Source organism: Monocercomonoides exilis (genome assembly GCF_001643675.1).
Source record: "Monocercomonoides exilis strain PA203 chromosome Unknown scaffold7-2047599, whole genome shotgun sequence".
Taxonomy (NCBI): domain Eukaryota; phylum Preaxostyla; order Oxymonadida; family Polymastigidae; genus Monocercomonoides; species Monocercomonoides exilis.
Genome location: NW_027150552.1, coordinates 1,128,224 through 1,149,024, shown reverse-complemented (window position 1 = coordinate 1,149,024; position 20,801 = coordinate 1,128,224). Strand labels below are relative to the sequence as shown.

Genomic DNA, 20,801 nt, shown 5'->3' with positions numbered 1-20,801 from the left:
ATAATTCAAACATCTCACACTCCACCTTTTCCGAACCTTCTGCACAACCTTCCTCATCAGCTTTGTAAAAATATTCGTGGAGCATATTTGTAACCGTAGGGGAGACCTTTAAATGCGAATGTCCTCTCTCTGAAGCCGAAAGCAAGAAAGGGAGTGAAATCTTTGTGTACGGGAACAAGGAAGAAGGCTTGTGAGAGGTCTATTGCAACCGTATAATCGTCCTTGCGGAGGAGCTTCTCCAGTGTCTTGTGGTCTTCGGATTTGAAGTGAATGTCCTTTATTGCTTTGTTCAAGGTGCGACAATCGAGGATCTGTCGATATTTCCCGTTCTTTTTCTTTATAAAGAAAAGCGTGTTCAAACATTTTGCCTCTCCTTCTTTGATTTCGTATAAGATGTTGTTGGACAAGCTCTCTTGTATCCATTTGGCACACTCTTCTTCTTCCTTTCTTGTGCCAATGAAGCCTCTTCGCAAATAAACCTCCTTCATTAACTTTTCTTTCGCAGATTTTCTTTTCCAAACTGGGCGAACTCCAAAGGTTGTTGTGTACTTCACTCCTATGCTCCTCCACTCCTGTGCAAACATCTGAGTCCTGCCTCCTATTAAATTTTGGAAGTCCCCCGGCTTCTGAACCATTTCCCTGTTTGTCTATGTTGTCTGGCAGATGTTCTCGTTCGGAACTGGGCAGGCCCGATGCTTCGGGCCGGAAGCCGAAAAAATCTTCTTCTATTGTGGAGTTGGTGCTGCGATGGTTGCGATCGAGCTCTCCTTGCCTCGAGAAATGGTTTGATCTTGGACAATTTTTTACCTGAGACAATTGGGTCCTCTGTTTCCACTCGAAGCACTTTAGCTGCGGCAAATCCGTATTCTGCTTGGATCCTAGAGTGCCTTGCTTCTTGGAGACCCGAAATCACAAGCATCATCTCATCGTATAGTCTTTCCTGTTTCTCAGGCGCATCTGCGTGTGTTAGTATTAGTGCCTTCACTGCTTGAATTAAGTAGCGTTCAACTCTCCAGCCACTAGAGTTTAGAGCGTCCTTTATCCAGTTTGATGATCTTGCAAATTCGTGAACCTTGGATGGGATAAAGGGGGTGTATGAAAATGATTCATAAAATGAAACTGTATCTGCTATATCAGGTGAGTCGATTTTCAGATCAAAGATGGATTGTGAGGTTTCTGACCCAAATAATTCTCTGCATAATGCGGCAAAAATATTTTTTCCATTAGGTGATGAATCGGAAGAGGTATCTCCTGATGAAAATTGTGCCGGTTGCATAGGTGGTACACTGCTTGAGGAGGTAGGTTGAGATAAGCCCACGCCGCCCGTTAATCCGCTGAGTGTAAAAATACTACCCAGCCCCGATGCAGGTCCTGTTGCAGTGTTTTCAATATCCATGATCTGATAAGCGACTGAGCCCTTAATACAGGCTCTTCTCCTATAACAAGAGGTGTGGTAGTTTTGTTTGTTCTGGAGAATTAAAAAACTCTGTTCTTCAATTGATGATTTTGAGAGCTGAATGGAAGAGGAAAATGGAAAGGAGTGGAAATTGAGAGATATCTTCATTTTTTATTTTTGAAGGGAAAAGAGAGGAAATTGTTGAAAGAAAGTGAGTTGATTTGAAGAAATCAAGCTTTATTGATTAACTTGAATCTTTTAGCCATTTATGTAGCAATCAGGATTATTGTATCCTTACGAAGTTAACTTGTTAAATGAGATGTTTCATTTAGTAAACAAAATCACATGGAACCGCCCAACTTCTTCCTTGGAATTTTTTTGAATTTTTTATGGATTTGTCAATCGCGAAAAATATTTATTTTCTTCATCATCTCATCTTCTTCACTTTCTTCACTTTCTTCTTCATCATTTCCTTCTTCCTCACCTTCTCTAAATTCTTTAACTTATTCTTCTTCTTCTTCTTCTTCTTCTTCTTCTTCTTCTTCTTCTTCGACATCGTCATCAAAAACAGCAACAGTCAAATTCTTCGAGAAAGAAAAATAGAAAACTGATCATTTTCATCTTCCTTTTTTAATGAACAGTTAGAAGTGAATTCACCACAAGAAAGAGCCGAAAAAGCAGAAATGGACGAAACCATCGAAGACTTCATAAGAAAACATGCGCCGCGTCTGCCTCTTCCTGTGGTCCTTTCACCACAAGAAGCAACTCTTCAAAATTCATTTTATGCCCCTAGATGACAAAGGCAAAAGAAAAAATAATCAAAATTCTTCACAAACATCTTTGACTCATTCATTTTCTGGAACGTGTACAGGCGCATCTCCGACTAAGACCAATGATTCCTTGCTTTCACTTCATCGGCTATTACCTTCTCATTTACCTTCCTCTTCCTCCTCTTCATCCACATCTTCTCCAGCAATGACCGATCTCTCTCTCTCTCTCTCTCTCCACCCTTGATCACACTATTGCTCTGAGATTAAAATGCGCTCCGCATAAGAGCAATGCTCCCTCTCCTCCTCCGATGCTATCTCAACTGCCGTGCACAAGTCGAAGAAGCCCCAAGTTCATCGCCCTCTTCACTATTTTCTTCTTCCTCGTTGCGTCGATTTTTGCGCAACAGATTTCTGACAAGCGAAGAGTAGCAGATGAGGAGGATGAGGCAGCAGTTCGGAAGAAGAAAGAAAAGACAATATTTTGTTCTCCCTCCAGATGCATTTCAGGCGCTGCCGCTGTTTGCAAAGTTTCGGACGGTAAAGTGGTTTGTTGAGAATCTGGAGAAGAGGAAGAGAGAAAGAGAGAGAGCGAAGGAAAGTGAGAGAGAAGCTAGGAACGAGAGAAGAGAGGAGAGAAGAACAGGAGAACTGATTAAGATGAGGAAGGCATTGAAATCTGCAAATGATGAAAATAACAATGATGATGAAAAAGAAAATGAAGTGAAAGCAGAAAAAAATCAGAGTTTATCGTTGATTAGAAGAGATTCTTTGAAGGAAATAAAGAAAAATGAAGAAAGTGAATTCCTTTCCGACAGCTCCATCATCAGTGATGAAGAAGAGAGAAGAGAGAAGAGACACAAACAGAGAGAGAAACAGAGGCTGATGCGAAGATATTACCAGGCGCTTGAGCTTCAGCGTGATTCTGTTGTGAATGAAGTGCTTTTGATGGTCAGACCAAACCTGCTGCTTTCTCCGACACCGATTGATGAATCGATTAAAAGACCAGGAATTAATGTGAGTGCTTCAAAAATGAGGGGGATGGCGAAAAAGGTGAGAAAGAAGAGAAAGAATGGAATAATTCTGTGAATGAAAATAGAAGTAAGGAAGAAGAAAAAAGCGATGAAGATAACACGAAAGATGAGAATGAAGAAAATGATGATGATGATTCGAACATAAACAGAAGCAGAAAAGAATGCAAACGCTATTGAATCAATAAAAAGATTCAAAAAGGACGAGTCATATTAAGAAGAGCCAAAACCAGAGCCTCTTTCATCGCAAGCTCAGCAAAAACAGCAGCAGCATAACAACACAACATCACCTACTCCACAGCCTATGCAATATACTTCATGAAGAGGCGCCTTTGGAACGATACACTTTACGCGAGGGAAGCGAATGGACGGCGGATGGAGAGGAGTCGGAGGGAAAGCGTTGATTGCGTACAGCCAAGAGATGGAGATGGGGAGAGGAGCTGTTGGTGCACCTACAACTCCGCTGTCACCTGCTGTTGGAGGAGGAGGAATTGGAGGAGGAGGAGGAGGGGTGACGTTGAGTGTGATGGGAATGAAGGATTTGAACAAAGAAGTGACAAGGGCGATGCAAGATGAGTTTCAGGATGAGAAAGGGAAAGTGGACGATGAAGAGGCGAAGATTACGTATAATTCATTGGAATCTGATGATCAGAGAGAAAAACTATTTCGGCTGATGAAGCTACAGGAAATACAAAAGAAGAAGAAGGAGGAGAAAGAAGAGAAAGAGAGGAGGCGGAAGAAGATAGAAAAGCGGGAGCGCAGGAAAATTGAGAAAGAAGAAAAAGACAAAAATCTGTAAAGCAGCATCCAAGAAATATTACAATCACACCTTGGGACAGGCACACAGATCAACCAGAAAGAGAACAAAATGGCAAGCGATGCGCCACAAGAGGCGAAAGAAAGCCAAACGCCAATTTTGACAAGTGAACTGAAATTGGACTGCATGTTGAATGATTTAACTAATTCTGACTTTGAAGATTTGAGCGATGAACTGGATGTGCCTTGCCGCTATGTGCGAATCAAAAGCGAGGAAAAAGGGCAATTTGTGTGGAAGATGAGGAAAGTGCCTGTGTATGCAGAAGTCGACGCGATGTAGACGAGAACGCGGTTGGATCTGATGAGTGCGCTGAAGAATGGGCTGAGGCAGAGCCGGGCAGAGTTGAGAAGAGGAAGAGGGATGAAGTGGAGGGGATGGTGGCGGTACAAAGAGGAAACAGAAATTACTCACAGTAAGTAAAGGAAAGGAGCAGGGAAAGGATCACAGCTACTGTTTCAGAAGGAGAAAGGGATAAGAACACTCAGTCAGAACAGCGTGCCTGTGAGAAGAGATGAGCTGTCGTTCTCAAAATTTGAGTCTTTCTTCACGTAGAAGAAGAATTCAATCGTGATGGATCTGATGCAGAAACACCCTGTGCTCAATTTGGTTGCGCCTTTTGATTATATGCTGATTTCGCTTCAAATGCAAACATTGCTCTTCATCCTCTTTCTCACTGAACTTCTTCGATTGTCAATTCGTCCTTGTATGAACACCCAACAGCAATCTTCTCCTTTGCTCAGAATCTCTTCATCTCCCTTCCTTTTATTTCAAGCTGTTCATCCATCTTCTGCTAATCCTGCTACTCCTGGATCACTTCCTCCACTCAAACTTTCTGCTCTCTCTTCTTCTCCTTCTCTTGCATTCAACTCCCCTCGAATTCGACATAGTTTGTCACTTTCATTCACATTCAGAAATACAAAAGGAATATTTATTCTATCATGGAATATCTGAAAAAATTATATGTCAAAGGAAGAGATTCAATTTCAAATCAATATTAACCGATTATCAGGAATGCAATCGGAAAGAAAATCTATTCTGACCTTTTCGTTTTAAGATTGAAAGAATTCACAGAAAACAGAAGGAGCAGGGCAGGATAGGATATTTGGGGTGAATTGATTCAAAAATAGTCTTCGACAGATTTCACAGCTACGAAACCACAGCGAATTGTTTGAAGTGAAATGAAGAGGAAAAGCAATTTTTGGGAAAAGGCAGATTTGAAGAGAAATTCCAAAGAGGTAGTTGCGCTAATCTGTTACAAGCAAGTTGAAATCTGAATGTTGAAGAAATAAATGCTTTTGAAGAACTTTCTGATATGATCGAAGAGATGCATATTGAAGAGAAGAAATAGATGATTCCTTAAAGCAACAAGTGGAATTTGCATTTGATGAAAAGGAGAAAATAGATGAAGAAAATTTAAAGAATTGTTTTTATCTGAGCTGACGTTAAGGATTTTTGAAAAAATCAGCTTCTTGTGAAAAGACGTCGAAAACTCATGAGCTTTACAATAATATAAAAATTGTTCAAAATTAGAAGAAGAAATAATTGAAGAAATTATAATGAAATTGGAAAAAGGTTATTGTTATCAATGATTTTTGTGTCAGCTGCGCTGAATGTGAGAGTCATTGTAGGAGTAAAAATGGAGACGAGAAGAGAGAGAGAGTCATCACTGAATGGAGCAATGAAGCCGTTGAGGGCATACTCCATGGTGTCACATGGGCTTTGCTGTGTTTTGTAACAGGCATAAACATCTGTTCCATTGCTGGCAACAATTTTGTTCTGGGCTAAAAGAGGGAGACAGCTGTTAAATATCGTTTAATCCAATGGTTCACGATTTCGTTCAAAAATTGATGAAGCTATTGAACAGAATTAAAAAAATGGAGATTTGTTGGCTATTCAAAGGAAAGAACAAAAAATATATTAACTGATTTTGATCAATTAATTTCTATAATTTTGTTTTCTTATCTTCTTTTCTGTTCCTCTTTATAAACTATCTCTTAACAATGTTTTGATTTTCCAATTACGACGCTTCTCTTTTCCTTTAGAAGTTTCATTTATTTGTTTTGTGTAAATTTTTATAAAACTTGATAAAAAAATTCATTTTCACCAAAAACATTAAAAAGGTGTGTTTTTAATGGAAATAAATAAAACATTTATAAATCACAGTTTTAAAGGCTGAATACTCATGAAAAGTCAATTTAACTCTTTGATCAATAATTACCACAATAGACTTAATTTCTCAAATTTTTGATCTTTTTTAATGATATCAAAAAAAACCACCCATTTCATCGAATCACACTTAACCTTCCATACTCATTTGACGTGAGTTGTGCATGTATAGCATCGCAATTCTAAATGATCAAAAAATTTGAAAATTTGCAAAAAAAAAAAACTGTTATAATGGTTGAAATGAAGAAAACTATATTTTTTGATAGTTATTTTCCAATTCAATCAAGTTTCTTTTTCATTGAATTTTCAACATGAGCTTATTACTTATTTGTCCCTTACCGCAATCTTAAAAAAAAAAGATCAAACTCCGTACAAAGTTATGATATGAAAAATAATGACCCAGATTTGTTTTTTATTGAACCTGATCGAAGTTCCGAAGCACTTGTTCCTCAAATAAAATCTCATATCCATCCAGGAACAACAATAATGAGCGATGAATGGCGTGCGTACAGCAGCTTGAAGGATCATGGTTTCATTCATCAAACAATGAATCTTTCAAAGAGTTATGTGGATCCAATTTCGCATGCATTTACAAATACAGTGGAAGGAATGTGGTCATATCTGAGATCTTTTTTTCCAAGACATGGCATAAGGGAGAAATATGTTGGAGACTATCTTTCTTTTTGGATGGTGAAAAAAACTGTGAAAGTTTCTTTTTTGAATATAGGGGGATATATAGACAATGGAAGAGAAAACGAGAGAGAAATCATAGAAGAAGAAGAATAAATCGAAAATGGTGTTCCAAATAAAGATGATTTCGATGAAATTTTTGTTCCAAAGGATGATAACACTTCAAGTGATGAGATTTCTGATGGAGCTCATGTATCAAATTGAAGAAAAGAATAATTGATTTTTTATTCATTTCGATCATGAACCAAAAATGTATATTTTTTTTTAAATTTTTTTTTCTTTTTTTTTTTCAAATCATCAATTTCCTATTCGTTAAACATGAAAATAATGAAATAACATATGTATTCAAATAGTTTGATAATATTAAAAATGAAAAATTTTCACTTCGATATATAGTAACTTTCATAATAGGCGGACGCTTTCCTAATGACCGGACAGTGGCCTTTTCTCAGCAGCTAATGAACATAGAATTTTGATTTTTTCCCACATCAATCGTAAGGTGAATATGAGTTTATTAAGCATTCTAAAAATACTTCATTCTTGGTTGTTCATTTTTTATAAATAACTTTTGTTTTTCGGAGAAATAGGAAGTCATTTGTTTTTCCGAATTTCTCCGAAAAACAAATTTTATTTTTTTAAAATGAATGATCAAGTATGAAGTATTCTCAGAATGCTTCACATACTCATATTCACCTTACGATTGATGTGGGAAAAAATCAAAATTCTACGTTCATTAGCTGCTGAGAAAATGCTACTGTCCGGCCATTAGGAAAGCGTCCGCCTATTATGAAAGTTACTATAATCCCATCTTGCCGAATAAATTTAAAAAGAGAATCAATGGATTAAATTTGCTATTTATTGTTGCATTTTTTCGAAAATATCAAAATGCGATTTTTTTTCTAAAAATATACAACTTTATATCAAAAAATGAAAATTATGTCCGGATTAAAAAAACACCCTATAAGATTTTTGAATTTTTTTGAATCATTTTTCAGTTCCTAATAAAAAAATAATTATGTTAAATAAAACCCCAAATAAACAGAATAATTCGACTATTTACAAAAAAATGAAGAAAAATATAAAATGAAAAGAAAAAGAATCATATAACAATTATGAAATTCAGTCTTTTTACAAGTTTTTCCGATTAGGCCAAAATAACCTTGAAAAGAAAGAAGAAAGCATCGATTTTCCTTCTCTCTCTCTATTAAAATCCTTATTTTCCCTTTTGAGATCCGAAAGATTTAATCTTATATCTATTTTTTTGCAATTCTCGTTTTGCATTCTATCTTCACTAAAGCAATCTTCATTTTCTTTGTAAAATTTCATAGGAGTAGCTTTCATTTCTTCATCTTCAAAAGAATCTTGATTCAATTTATGAAAGTCCTGACTGGAATCAACACTATTGATATCATCAGTAATGCTATTATTTTCTTCAGTGAAACAAATATTTTGTGCTTTTTCGACTTCTTCTCTTTCGCTTTCTTTAATAGAAATTTGTGTTTTTGCATCTTCCCTTTTCTTCTCGTATTTTCCGTCTTCCTCATTGTTATATTCTCCATCTGAGCAAATGTCTATCGGTCGAGGTATCTCTTCTGATGGAGCTGAAAAAGGTGTTACGAAAGGAACATCAGACTCGTCGCACACTTCCACGTCTATTCCTCTTTCATTGTTCCTCTTCTTTGGATTTTCTCCTTTAGAAGATTGCTCACTTTCTTCCGAAAGTTGAAGAGAACGTGATTTTCTATTCTGCTTTCCAACTCGTTTTCTGATATTTCTTTTTCTTTTCTTTGATGTTTTGCGTGTCAAAGGAACACAATATAAAGCAGATCCAATGTGTTTTGACGATGAAGAAGAAGTTGGTGGCTTGTTAGTGTTTTTCATCGAAAAATGTGTGGATGATTTTTCAATTGTTGTATCGACCATTATTGATTCAGTATCTTCCTTTGAAATTATTTCAAATCCAAAAAGTGATGAATAAGATGGTGAAGGTGGAGAAGAAGGAGTTTCAACGCTTTCAGAAGTTGTAGATGTACGTGTGTGTTCATCAAACAGAATAGAATAATCAGATTCGAATTTCTCAAAGTCAAATCTATCAGATCGAATATCCAAAGAAGATGGCTCAAATAAAATTGACAAATTAAAAGAATACGGTGAAAGTGGCTCAGATATGTCAATTAATGAACTTGAAGAAGATCTTGGCGGAGGTGGTGTGGGTGGATTTTGAAAAGTTTTTGATGAATCAATCTTGTTTTTCATTGATTCAGTTTTAAAAGAATCGTCAAATCCATCATCAAGCTTTTTCTTGGAGAATTTCAATGGAGATGGAGGCATTGGTGAGTCGCGATGAAATGGGTGTCTTGAAAGAGAAGGCTGCGGAGAAGGAGAAGGATAAAGATGAGAAATAGCGGAATGAACTTTTGGATCATCGTTATCAATATCATCTATTGATATGAGTTCTTCTTCATACTCTTGTGAATCAAAAATGCACGATGAGGAAGCAGTATATGATTGCTTAAGAGGGGAAGGCGCAAATGGGATTGTAGATTGATGAATTCGTGGAATTAATGATTTTGTAATAGCACGAAAATTTCCCATAAGTCTCGGTGAAACACTTTCAACTGGAGTATCTTGATCCTTCAGGAAAAATGCAGGGCAAGAACAAGCATGTTGTGGTAATTTCCTGTTCAATGAATAACTGATGTTCGGCATGAAATATGAAGTCTGAGACTTAGCCGTTTCATTTTTGAAAAGAGTTTTACATTCACTGTGTTTTGATTTTAATGAGGGTGTTTGAGACGAAGAGTTTTTAATAAGAGAATATTGCTTCTGAAGCCAAGAAATTAGCTTCCCATCTTTTTGCGAATCAAAAAGAGCAATCTTTTTTTTCATTTCGCCTGAGGATAAAGTTTCACTAAATGAAAAGTGTAGTTGAGTATGCGTAAGTAATGAGCTTGCAGTTAAAAATCTCTCTATGTTTAAACCAGCGCAAATTGGGCATTTGATCTCTCCAATTTCAGCATCTGTTTCTTCTGGAGAAAGTGCTTAAATTATTTAAAAAATATTTTTTGTAAGAAAAGTTTATGCACACAAAGTTGAATCTGTTTGATACAAAATGAAGACAAATGCTCTAGAAAATAATGTCTTTGACAAATTTCTTGGCATAAAGGACATAAAATCTTTTAAAATATGATTTCAATAAACATAACAATTAAAACAATTTCAAACATGTGTTTCAAATAGAAAACAATTCATAAATCCACAAATGGATTGAATATATATGTCTGCTAATCAGAAAATTTGTTAATATCACATTTCGTTCGTATTTCTTGCGCAAATTAAGCTCGCATATTTAATGATCATAATGTGACCATATTTTATTTATTTGTATTTTCAATTTTTAAAATTTAGCTTTTTCTTTGAAATGAACCCTCAAAAAGAGTATTTCGAAGCACAGTCAAAATTAAGCTCACGCTTGCTATCTTTTTACACGGGAGATAATGGTATTGCTTTTGTTTAATATTTGTTGAAATTTTTTCAATTTCACTTTTGTAAAATGATTATAAAAAGGATATGTTTCTATTGCGCAAGAACTCAATAAATCTGTTGTTGCTCCATTCACATCGAGCATGGTATTGCTTATGGGGAATTACAAGTTTGATTATTATCATTTTTCCGAATAACTTTGATTGTTTATTTGTTTCATGTTTTTAATTTCGATAAAGTTCTGGAAAATCAGTGTGAAATTAAACATTAAAATTGTTATGACAATCTAACTTGAATCTTTTAAATGAATTAGTCCTTTATCAATTGGTATACAGGAAGGAACGTTCAGCAAACCGGTATGGCAATGGAAACACAAGGAATTGAAATCATAACATATGGAGAAAAAGAACTTATTGGAACAGTGTGAAGTTCATTTTATTTGAGACTTTTCAACAGTATTTAGTGTGATGCAACAATTAGCATGTTTCCTCAGTTTTCATTTTTTCGTGATATTCCAAATTTGCCTCCAAAAGTCAAAACTAAAACAGTAAATTCGACAAACAGATCTTTTAATTGCATTACACTTATTGACACTCCTGGAATTGTTGAAACAAAAATGGCATTTGATTTTAATCTTGAAGCAACTTTAATTCAACTTGCAAAAGTGGTTGATCATATACTTGGTATGTTAATCAATCGAATTCAGTTTTGCTCTGGTATTATATTGTATTTTTGCAGTATTTTTTGAGCCAGTTGCTCAATTTCAGTCTGATCGAACAATGGCATTGTGCCATTATTTACATTCAATTGGACTGAACTCAAAAATGCTGTTTATTTTAAATAAAGCGGATATCATCGAGACAGAGCGAGATCGCATCAAAATTGTGCAGCAACTATCCCAAAAACTTAGCGGAGGGTTTTTTGAGAGAACAAAGAAAGAGGATAGTCGGTCGAAATACAAAGATATTAGTGAGGAGATAGGAGGCGAAGAAAACAGAAAGAAGAGATGGTGGCAAAAAGGTACAAGGCAAAAAGAAAGCATTGATTTGGATAAAGTGGATGAAGATATTTTCCATCATAACCAGCCTCATGGAGCATCATCTATGAATTCACATTCACGTGATTCACATTCGCCATCTTCAATGTCTTCTTCTTCTTCTCCACTTTCCACTCCACAATCATCACCTTCTTCTCATTCTTCTTCCTCCTCAAAAGCTCTTCAAAAGAAAAACAATTCTTTAACCCAGTCGGTGCTGTCTCGGTCCAATTCCATTTATACACAGAGTTTTGTTGGCGATTCGACTTTCAGACTATTTTTGACTTTTCTTCCGCAATTTGCTCGCTCATCTTTTCAAAAGAAGCAAAACCAGCTTTTTGAAGTATTGAACATCATTGAAGGTTCTGCAGGCATTCGGCTACAGATGGATTTGGCAAACACGAAAAAGTACAAAAGAGTGTTGGAGAGCGAAGCAAGCAGGTTTGCCAATCATTGAAAAAGAGATTTATTCAATTTTTTTTTTATCAAAAGATAATTATATAAGAGAAATATCATCGAATATTTCAAGAAATGAAAACTTGATAATTTTATTTATGAATTATAATTGTGATTTGTGTCTGTTTTTATAAATGATCAATTTTGTTGTTGATTTTTCTTTTTTTTTTTTTTGAATGTTTTTTATGAAAATTTCTTTTTTTAAAAAATATTATCAGAGTTGTTGAAAGGTACAACAAACAGCACAAGCGAAGACAAAAAGTTGTATTTTCCGTGCTTCTTTTGATGTTCTTGGTTTCTTTACCAGTTTCAGTGCCACTTGCAGATTTTATCATTCATCTTCTTCTTTTCTCATTTGGCTCCAAAACAAAAGCAACAAGCACAAAACCAATGTTTACACCTTCAAATAAGACGTTTGCTATTTCGTCTTCAGTGATAAGTGCTCATGAACAGATTAAGCAGAAGGCAATGGATCTTCTTTCTGAAAAATCAGCCATTTGGAAAGTTGTTGTTGCAATTGTGCTGCTTTTGGTATTGATTGCAATCATCGCCATTCCTTTTTGGATTGTATGCGAATTTGAAATAACCTTTTTTTGAAGACTCTTTTTGCTTTTTGCCTCAAATTTTATTGTGAAAATGTTGAAATTGTATTAAACATATTTTCATTTTCAATTTTAATGATGAACTAAACTAATTTTTCCATTTTTTCTCATTAATCTATCTTCATTTGCCTTCAGAATTCGAACAACAAACGAAATCAGGTTTCAAAGCAGAAAAAGCAAATATGTGAATCATTTCTTGAATCTTCGACTTCAAAAGAAATGGAAATGCAATTGGAGTTGCTGGACGAAGACATCTTCACATTTACTGCTTCTGCTCTTTCGTTTGAGCGCGACCAGAGAGAAGAAGAGCAGAAAGCATTGCAGAAAGAGGAGGGTAGTGAAGAGAGCGAATATGAAGAAGACAAAATGAAGAAGTCCCCAAAGAGATCAAATAAAACGCCAAAGAAAGCTTTGAAGACGCCATCTAATTCATCACATCTTTTGAAATTAGATGAAGAAGGCTCTTTGAGCAATGATGAATCAAATGCTGACAAATCTTTGGCAGTTGAGAGCGAAATTGTTGAGAACGAAAAGACAATATTGATCGATGAAAATGAAGATGAAAAAAGTGAAAAGGAAAAAGAAAGTGAAATGGAAGAAAACGAAAAGGAAGAAAGCGAAGAAGAAGATGATGATGAAAAGAAAGATGAAAAAGACAAAGCGAAAAAGAAGTCTACCCGATTGCCTAAAAAATCGAAAATCCAACAAAAGAAAAATTTGAAGCAAAGAAAAGAAATATCGACAGAAGAAAGTGATGAAGAAAAAGCATGTGAAGATGAGATTAGAGAAGACGATGAAACAAATGAGACAGACGAAAGCGAAGAAAATGCAGTTCGCAAGCGTAAATCGCGAAATGTGCCAAAAGAGAGAAAGCGTCAAAGGGCGAATGAAAAAGTGAGAAAGAGAACAGAACAGAAAAAAAGAAAGGAGAAAGATAGTGACGAAGAATTAGACGAAAGCAGCGAAGTGCCTTCTGTTAGAAAAAGAGACAGAAATCTGAAACGAAAAGATAAAAAGAGCAGGAAAGATGAATCGGATTTTGAATCAAATAATTTCTCTGAAGAATCAGGAGAATCTGAGGAAGAAATTGATGATGAAGATGAGGAGGAGGAGGAGGAAAGTGACAATAAAAGTGAAGAAATAAGAAAGAAAAAGCGTGCAAGCCAGAGAAAGAAAAGTGGCAATTCTGGGAAATTGCTTTCGCATTCAAAAAAAAGAAAGGCAACAGAAAGAAGAACGAGAGAAGAGAAAAAGAATTTGAGAGCTAAAGAGTTGAATTCCGCAGCAGATTATGTTCAAAATCCAGTTTATCCGTTGCCTTCTCGATCGAATACCGTTGCCTTTGATGATCCTTACAGTTCTGCTTATCCAGCGTCTAACATTCAATACACCACGTTTCAGAACCCAACACATATTCATTCACATCATGCATCACTTCCTCCTTCTCTTCCAATTGGCTCTTCTTATCCTTCTGCAGTGGCTTCTCCTTCTCCTTCGTTGCATTCAACTGCAATGCCTTCTTCTGCTGCTGTCTCTTATGCTCCTTCGTCCACTGGGTCTTTTTCGTTCTCTCCGTCCTCTTCGAATTCTTATCAGGAGCCCCTTTCGTCCTCTATTTATCAAAGCGATGGACAAAAAAAGCTGCGTATTGTGATACAGCCACGGCCATATTCAATTTCATATTCAACTCCGTTTCGCGAAACGGAAATGGAACAGTTAAGAAGAGAACTTGAAAGAGAAGGAATGAAAAGAGAAAAAGGAATAACAGAAAAAATTCAGATGGAAAGATCAAAAGAAATGCAAAATAATGTTTGGCAGACGGATAATGATGCGAGTGATGCACGAGTTTCTGTGTTTGGAGGCAAAAATGAGAAAGGAAATGAACAAGTGAGAGTTATCGCCTCGAAAGATTTGAAGAATGAAACAGGCAGAATGGAAATAGATGGAGCTGAACATAAAGATGATGAATTTGAAGAAGAAGAAGAAGAAGAGGAGGAGGAGGAGGAGGAGGAGGAGGAGGAGGAGGAGGAGGAGGAAGAGGAAGAAGAGGAAGAGGAAGAGGAAGATGATGATGATGATCTTGATCATAGTCATGATTCTAAAGATAGTAAAGAACATAAAAATGAAATGAAAGTGGAGAATAATTTATCAAAAAGTAATAAACTGTCCAAGGACCAAACGACAATTAACAAAAAAAGGATTGGAAAAAAGAAATTGATGTTTGAAGAAGATTAAGTAATCAAACAAAGAAAACTTCAGTTCAAATTGTTTTCAATATTTTTGTTTTTCATTTCTAACTTTGAAAATCATGAAAGTGATATTTTTTTTCATTGTGGATTAATTCACAGAAAATAATTCTTATTTGGAAATGTTTCAAATGGGACAAAATTCTTACATTTATGAAAAAAACAACGATTTGTACAAAATTATTTCTGCTTTGTTTGATTTTTGATGAAATCATTCTCATTCAAAAAAAAAATAAAATAAAATAAAATAAAATTAAGAAAAAGTCAATAACTGAGAAAGATATCTAGGAAAAAAAGTGGAATAAGATTAATTTTTGTAAAATATATCTTATAAAGACAATAAATAAATAAATATTTATTATAAAGGGTGCAGGATTTTTTCATTTTGAGTTTTTGTTTGCATCCACATTCATGGCGAGACGCTCCACCAGCGCAAAAGCTGCACTCAATATTGTTGCATTGCTATTGCTTTGTGTAAGATGCCTTTATGCTGAGGGTAATGCTGATGCACAAATTCTGCAAAAAAGGAGCGAGGAGATCCGGAACTGCATGTTGAGCAATGCACGTGAAAATGTCAAGCTTTACAATAATTTTACTATTCAGAGGGAAACGATTGGGAGCGCAGCTGACAATTGCATCTGCTGTGTTCAAACAAGTCTCAAAATCATCAACAGCTCGTTGTGTGCGAGCCATCTCACCATTGCGCCTCTCCGTGAATGCACACTCCTCACTTCTCACCACCGCTCATCCACCACCATCCGCTCCACCACCTGCCAGATCCACCCCCACAACAATCACAAACACCACCCGCTTTTCCTCTCTGCCCATAGCTCCCTCGCCCTCACCAACTTCTCTTTCCAAATCCCTCAACCAGCATTCCTCTCCTTCCCCCTCTTCTCCATCCCTCCAAATTCCCTCTCTTCCACTCACTCCCCAATCCCCGCCTCTTTCTCCATCTCCCATTCTTCCTTCTCCTCGTTTATCTCCCTCATTCAGCCATTCCTTTTTTCTCCTTCTTCCATTTCTCCTTCTTCTTCCCTTATTCATCTCCATCTCTCACACACACTCTTCACCAACATCACCACTGCACCACAATCCACACACATCATTCCTGCCAATCACACACACTCACACAACTCATTCACCACCACAGACACAGACACAGACACAAACACAAACACAAACACGAACACGAACACCCACAGAAACACCCACATAATTCCCTCCTTTTCTCTTCATTTTTCCCTCTCCGTCCATTCAACCATCTTCCTCCACACCCACAACCCCATCGATGGTGCCATTCTCACCAACCTCAACAGCCCATTCACTTCCCTCTCTGCCTTCAACACTTCTTTCCTCCGCCAAACGCGATCTTTACAAAATGATCCTGTTGAACATATTGGAAATGAAACTCATAGAGAGAAATAAAGTCGTTTGTCCTTTACTGATTTGAATAGCTATTTCTTTGAGTGGTGTGAATGGATTGACACAAAAGGTAGAGGATGTGATGGAGGAGCGCTAAATGTAAACTGTTCTAATGCTAATCTTACAATCAATTCTTGTTCATTCAATAACTGTTCAGCTAATGGTGAAGGAGGAGCTCTGCTTTGTTGGTATTTGTTAAAAATCAACATCACAAAATCCAATTTCACAAGCTGTTCAGCTGCTCATGGAGGAGCAAATTGTATTGGTGGGTCACAATCAAATTCTTTTTATCACCTTTCAGAAAATAAAGCCGAAAATTGCACGATAACACATAACATTGGAACAAGTTGGTACTTTTATCTTAATGAAATGAGATCGTCAGGCCAATTCCAATTTTTAAAATGTAAGTGCATTGCAAATTCTGGCAGAGATGCGACTGGTTCTGTATCGTTTAATTATCCCCCACCAGAAAAACCAATTCAATTTTTGCTTGAAGAGTGCCTATTCATTAACAACAAAATTAATGCCACTTCCACTTATGGAGGTGCTGGGTTGTGTTGCACCAAAACATTTTCTTGGATGAGTGGAACTAAATTCATTTCTTTTTGCTTCTTCGATAATAATACAGTTGCAAACGGAAGAGGAAATGATGTGTTCTTCGGCGGAAGTGATATCACCCAATCTCCGTTCGAGTGTTGCGGATCAACAACTTTATCAAAAAGAGTCTGGAATTGTGGAACAGCAGACAACTCCGTGTTCAACAGCTGGCTTCCAATCATCGACCAGAACAAAATTGTTGCCAACAGCGGAAGTGATGTCGATGCCTGCGGCAAAACACAGCAAAGCCCATGTGCCACCGTGGAGTATGCACTCGGATGCATTGCTCCCTTCAGCGATGCCTCCCTCACCCTTCTCAACTCCACTTTTACTCCCACTCAGACACTCACTTTCAGAGCGGTTGACACAAAAATCATCGGAAATGGCACAACTGCCACAACAATCGCATCCAGTGGCGTTCCCCAACCATCAAACTCACATTCACAGTCATCGCAATCAACATCATCATTTTCATCATTTTCATCATTTTCATCAATATCAACATCTTCTTCACCAGATCCATCTGCCTCTTCTGCCCTCTTCCAACAGACCCAGGGCTCCCTCACAGTCTCTGCCTTCGCCATCGCCCACAACTCCACAAATCAAATCACCCCCATCCTCTTCCACCTCTCCGATAACTCCCCTTCCCTCAACCTCAACACAACCACCATCACCGGAACAACCTCCATAACAATAAAAACTCCCCTCTTCTTCCTCACTGCTGGCTCCCTCGCCCTCAACCACACAGCAATCACCAGTCTCGCCCTCAACAGCCAAAGCATCTTCCACCTCACCTCCCTCACCGCTCCCCTCACCCTCAACTCCTCCAACATCACCCACATCACCTCCACTGCCGCCCCCGCCAGCTGTGTCCTCTCCTCTGCCACCTCCCCTGCCCTCTCCCTCTCCCTCGCCAACTGCACCATCACAAACATCAACTCAGAACAGTTGAGCCAACAAACTGCCACCGATGGAGGGTGCATCTCATTCGCCTCATCTGCCTCTGCCAACTCGTTTTCGGTGAGCAACACCGCCTTCTCCACCTGCTCTGTGAGCGAGGATACAAGTTCTGGAGGAAGAGGCGGTGCTCTCATGATCGAGTTTAACCAAGGCTCACAGGTGTCAGAATCCTCCTTTTCCATAACAAATGTGATGTTTTCAGCCAACAAGGCCTGTGTTGGAAGAGATGTGTATTTTGTGTGTGAATCCCTTGTCGCTTCTGTGAAAGAGCCCTTGTTCGCCTTCATGAAAAGCATCACTCAGAAAGACAACTCGATTGTTGGACATGACAGAACAGAAGTATTTGGCGACTGGAATGTCGATTTATTTATATTTCTCGATGGATACAAAGCTGACAAGGTGTTTATCGATGGAATATCTGGGATCGAGGTATTGTGTTGTGGGATTGAAAAGGTGCCATGCAAGAGTGTGGACTTCGGGGAAGGGCATCTGAAGAGAACACAGAACATAATAGAAGAAATTGTTGTGTGTTCAAAATCGACAGTAGCTGGATGTTTGGATGTGGGAGGAGTGCATATTAAAGCAAAAGAGGAGGAAATGATAAGAATCGAATGCCAAAGAGAAGCGAATGGGTCTGAAGAATCCATTCTGAAGTCAGAATCACTGACAGAAATGGAGTTCATTGGGATTGTTGTTCCATCGAATTTTGAGAGGACAATCTCAGCAGTGATCGAATCATGCACCCAAAATGGCGAGCTATTCATGAAAAACTGTATGATGAGTGTGGTTGGAGGGAAGGAAAATTCAATTGAATTTTCCTTGATCAAATCGACAGGGAAGATGGTTGAACTGGAGTTTGTCACGATTTCAGATGTGAAATCGTCTGACTCGTTGTTTTCATTTTCACTTTTCTCATCAAATGTGAATGAAGGAGAAAATGAAGAAAAATACAAAGTGAAACTGTTGAATTGCACAATGGAAGGATGCAGTTTGGCAGAGCGTTCATTGGTGAATCTCCATTGATGATATCTTCTTCTGTTTTGTTTGAAAACAGCGACTTTTCGAGGATTGAGAACAAGGGCAGTGGAGAAGGTGGAGTTGCAAAAGTGACATTAAAAAATGACGAAGATTTGGTCATTAAATCAGCAAATGCATCATCTTGTTCACTTTCAACGATCAATGGAAAAGGAGGATTCTTGTATTTGAACTGTCAAAATTGTTTGGAAGAAAAGCCTTTTCTTTTGGAAGACGTTTCGTTTGCAAACAACAAAGCGTCCATTGGAAAGAATATGTTCATTTTGGGAAAGGATTTCAACAGTTCTGTGACAAATGATTCATTCCACTTCAATTACTTGTCCATGATAAAAGATGGTACTTTGTTTGTTGGAAGTGATAACAATCATCAAGAAAAGGATTTGTTCATGTTTCTGATTCCATACAGCTCGTTTGAGATATTTATCTCATCGAGTGGATTTGATGTTGCAAGATGTGGAAGTGAAGAAGAGCCATGCTTCACGATGTGGAAAGGGATGGAAAACATGAAAAAGGAGATTGGAAAGAAAACAATTCAGATTGAAAGATCAACTGTTATTCAAGATTCATTCAATGTTTCCAATTATCAGATCAAAAAGAGTGTAAATATGAGAGAAGAGAATACGAAATCCAAATTGAATTTTGAAAAGTCAATTGGAAGTCAACTGGAATATTTCATGGAAAATGATATTCATCTTGAATTAACAAATATCAAACTTCAGCTAACGTCAGGATTTGACAACTCAGCCAAAACAATTATTTCAAACAAAAATGGAGAATTGGTGATAACTGGATGCGCATTCCATTCAGAAGCAGGAATGAATAATGGATTTGATTGTGTATTTGTGGATGCAATTGGAGGCAGTGTGGAAGTGAATGATTTGTCGATTGAATCGTGCAATGTTGGAAACAGCATTTTTGCAATTAACAATGCTGGAGTCTATTGCCATTTTGTGAATGTTCGAGTGAAATCGTTGAATGAAAGCGGAGGTTGCTTTTTGTCAATCAAGAAATCCGAACCAGGATTGAAGAAAAATGGAGAAAATGAAGGAACAAATATTGAGATTGACAATTCATCATTTTCTTGTGTGAAGAGAACTGATAATGGAGCAAGCATTTTGGAATCAAAAAGTGAGAAAAAGATTTGTTTGGTTGTGAATGAGAGCAACATCACAGAAGACAAAGCAGAAGCAAGTGAAAAAGGAGGGGCGATCTTTTTCACATTGGGTGCATCTGGATCAATGAAGATGATTAAGTCCGAAATCAGTCAATGCAGCTGCACAAATGGGAAAGGAGGAGGGGTGTATTTGGCAACAAAGGAAAGAGGAGAATTGAATTTTTCATTTGTGGGGATGAAGTTCAGTGCAAACACAGCAAAAGTTGGGAATGATATTTTTATTGAATGTTTCAACATCACATTTCAGATCAATGAAAGCCAATTCCAGTTTGATCTTCGAGAAGGCTATTACGATCGTTTCAACACTATATTTGGAAGAGATTCATGCGATTATCCGAGCGACACTGATCTGATTGATTTTGTGACAATTCATCAGAGTGACACGATCATTGTGAGCAGTGTGAATGGATCGAATGAGAGGCAATGTGGAACAAGCACACTTCCATGTGATTCAGTTGATTATGGACTGATGCATCTGACTTCAGATTTCATGAGCGTGATGATTGTTGTTGAAGAGAGTGTGATTGGGGAAGAGATAGAACTGGAGGAGATGAGTTTGAGTTCGAAGAGCAGAGAAAATTGTGAAGTTGAAGTGAAATCAAACATTGAAAGAACAAGAGAGACTTTGATAACAACAGATGGAACAGTTTCGTTGTTGAGAATAGGATTTGTGTTTGATTCGAATTTCGCTTCCACACATGAATCACTGATATCGCCAGAGGGAGGGATTCTTGAGATAATGAATTGTTCGTTCATTGCAAAACAATTGATAGAAGGAGTTAATACAGAATTTACAGACATTCCATTTCACATAATTTATATGGGAAAAGGAGAATTGCAACTTGATGGATGAGCGATATCAAATCTTATTCTTCATGAATCTGCGTTGTATCTTTCATCTTCTCTTTCATCAACAGTTG

At 37.2% G+C, this 20,801-nt stretch overlaps 12 protein-coding genes across 12 annotated transcripts; 5 read left to right on the top strand and 7 right to left on the bottom strand.

Annotated features, from left to right (window-relative positions):
• Positions 1 to 601: 601 nt before the first annotated feature.
• Positions 602 to 1,396, bottom strand: MONOS_13 (uncharacterized protein; the record flags this gene model as incomplete). The annotated part of the gene is made up of 1 exon (XM_067865669.1): positions 602 to 1,396. One exon carries the CDS (start codon positions 1,394 to 1,396, stop codon positions 602 to 604), a length of 795 nt encoding a protein of 264 aa, XP_067733455.1.
• A 1,211-nt stretch (positions 1,397 to 2,607) lies between these two features.
• On the top strand, positions 2,608 to 3,252 carry MONOS_12 (uncharacterized protein; the record flags this gene model as incomplete). The annotated part of the gene is made up of 1 exon (XM_067864577.1): positions 2,608 to 3,252. The coding sequence occupies one exon, from the start codon at positions 2,608 to 2,610 to the stop codon at positions 3,250 to 3,252; it is 645 nt and encodes a 214-aa protein (XP_067733454.1).
• Positions 3,253 to 3,558: 306 nt separating this feature from the next.
• On the top strand, positions 3,559 to 3,993 carry MONOS_11 (uncharacterized protein; the record flags this gene model as incomplete). Its single annotated transcript, XM_067863492.1, has 1 exon — positions 3,559 to 3,993. One exon carries the CDS (start codon positions 3,559 to 3,561, stop codon positions 3,991 to 3,993), a length of 435 nt encoding a protein of 144 aa, XP_067733453.1.
• A 69-nt stretch (positions 3,994 to 4,062) lies between these two features.
• On the top strand, positions 4,063 to 4,290 carry MONOS_10 (uncharacterized protein; the record flags this gene model as incomplete). Its single annotated transcript, XM_067862404.1, has 1 exon — positions 4,063 to 4,290. One exon carries the CDS (start codon positions 4,063 to 4,065, stop codon positions 4,288 to 4,290), a length of 228 nt encoding a protein of 75 aa, XP_067733452.1.
• A 3,535-nt stretch (positions 4,291 to 7,825) lies between these two features.
• On the bottom strand, positions 7,826 to 10,232 carry MONOS_9 (uncharacterized protein). The gene is made up of 4 exons (XM_067879456.1): positions 10,093 to 10,232; positions 9,956 to 10,043; positions 9,849 to 9,896; positions 7,826 to 9,778 (listed from the first exon to the last, which is right to left on the bottom strand). The coding sequence occupies exons 3-4, from the start codon at positions 9,863 to 9,865 to the stop codon at positions 7,996 to 7,998; spliced, it is 1,800 nt and encodes a 599-aa protein (XP_067733451.1). The 5' UTR covers positions 9,866 to 9,896; positions 9,956 to 10,043; positions 10,093 to 10,232; the 3' UTR covers positions 7,826 to 7,995.
• Positions 10,233 to 10,241: 9 nt separating this feature from the next.
• MONOS_8 (uncharacterized protein) lies at positions 10,242 to 14,862 on the top strand. Its single transcript, XM_067878369.1, has 8 exons — positions 10,242 to 10,367; positions 10,435 to 10,519; positions 10,590 to 10,602; positions 10,664 to 10,771; positions 10,814 to 11,033; positions 11,089 to 11,827; positions 12,061 to 12,409; positions 12,580 to 14,862. The coding sequence occupies exons 1-8, from the start codon at positions 10,289 to 10,291 to the stop codon at positions 14,677 to 14,679; spliced, it is 3,693 nt and encodes a 1,230-aa protein (XP_067733450.1). The 5' UTR covers positions 10,242 to 10,288; the 3' UTR covers positions 14,680 to 14,862.
• A 572-nt stretch (positions 14,863 to 15,434) lies between these two features.
• On the bottom strand, positions 15,435 to 15,743 carry MONOS_7 (uncharacterized protein; the record flags this gene model as incomplete). Its single annotated transcript, XM_067877289.1, has 1 exon — positions 15,435 to 15,743. The coding sequence occupies one exon, from the start codon at positions 15,741 to 15,743 to the stop codon at positions 15,435 to 15,437; it is 309 nt and encodes a 102-aa protein (XP_067733449.1).
• A 908-nt stretch (positions 15,744 to 16,651) lies between these two features.
• Positions 16,652 to 16,996, bottom strand: MONOS_6 (uncharacterized protein; the record flags this gene model as incomplete). The annotated part of the gene is made up of 1 exon (XM_067876196.1): positions 16,652 to 16,996. One exon carries the CDS (start codon positions 16,994 to 16,996, stop codon positions 16,652 to 16,654), a length of 345 nt encoding a protein of 114 aa, XP_067733448.1.
• A 54-nt stretch (positions 16,997 to 17,050) lies between these two features.
• On the bottom strand, positions 17,051 to 17,296 carry MONOS_5 (uncharacterized protein; the record flags this gene model as incomplete). Its single annotated transcript, XM_067875113.1, has 1 exon — positions 17,051 to 17,296. One exon carries the CDS (start codon positions 17,294 to 17,296, stop codon positions 17,051 to 17,053), a length of 246 nt encoding a protein of 81 aa, XP_067733447.1.
• An 18-nt stretch (positions 17,297 to 17,314) lies between these two features.
• On the bottom strand, positions 17,315 to 17,959 carry MONOS_4 (uncharacterized protein; the record flags this gene model as incomplete). The annotated part of the gene is made up of 1 exon (XM_067874036.1): positions 17,315 to 17,959. One exon carries the CDS (start codon positions 17,957 to 17,959, stop codon positions 17,315 to 17,317), a length of 645 nt encoding a protein of 214 aa, XP_067733446.1.
• Positions 17,960 to 17,971: 12 nt separating this feature from the next.
• On the bottom strand, positions 17,972 to 18,436 carry MONOS_3 (uncharacterized protein; the record flags this gene model as incomplete). Its single annotated transcript, XM_067872964.1, has 1 exon — positions 17,972 to 18,436. One exon carries the CDS (start codon positions 18,434 to 18,436, stop codon positions 17,972 to 17,974), a length of 465 nt encoding a protein of 154 aa, XP_067733445.1.
• Positions 18,437 to 18,694: 258 nt separating this feature from the next.
• Positions 18,695 to 20,734, top strand: MONOS_2 (uncharacterized protein; the record flags this gene model as incomplete). Its single annotated transcript, XM_067871888.1, has 1 exon — positions 18,695 to 20,734. The coding sequence occupies one exon, from the start codon at positions 18,695 to 18,697 to the stop codon at positions 20,732 to 20,734; it is 2,040 nt and encodes a 679-aa protein (XP_067733444.1).
• Between the last annotated feature and the right edge of the window lie 67 nt (positions 20,735 to 20,801).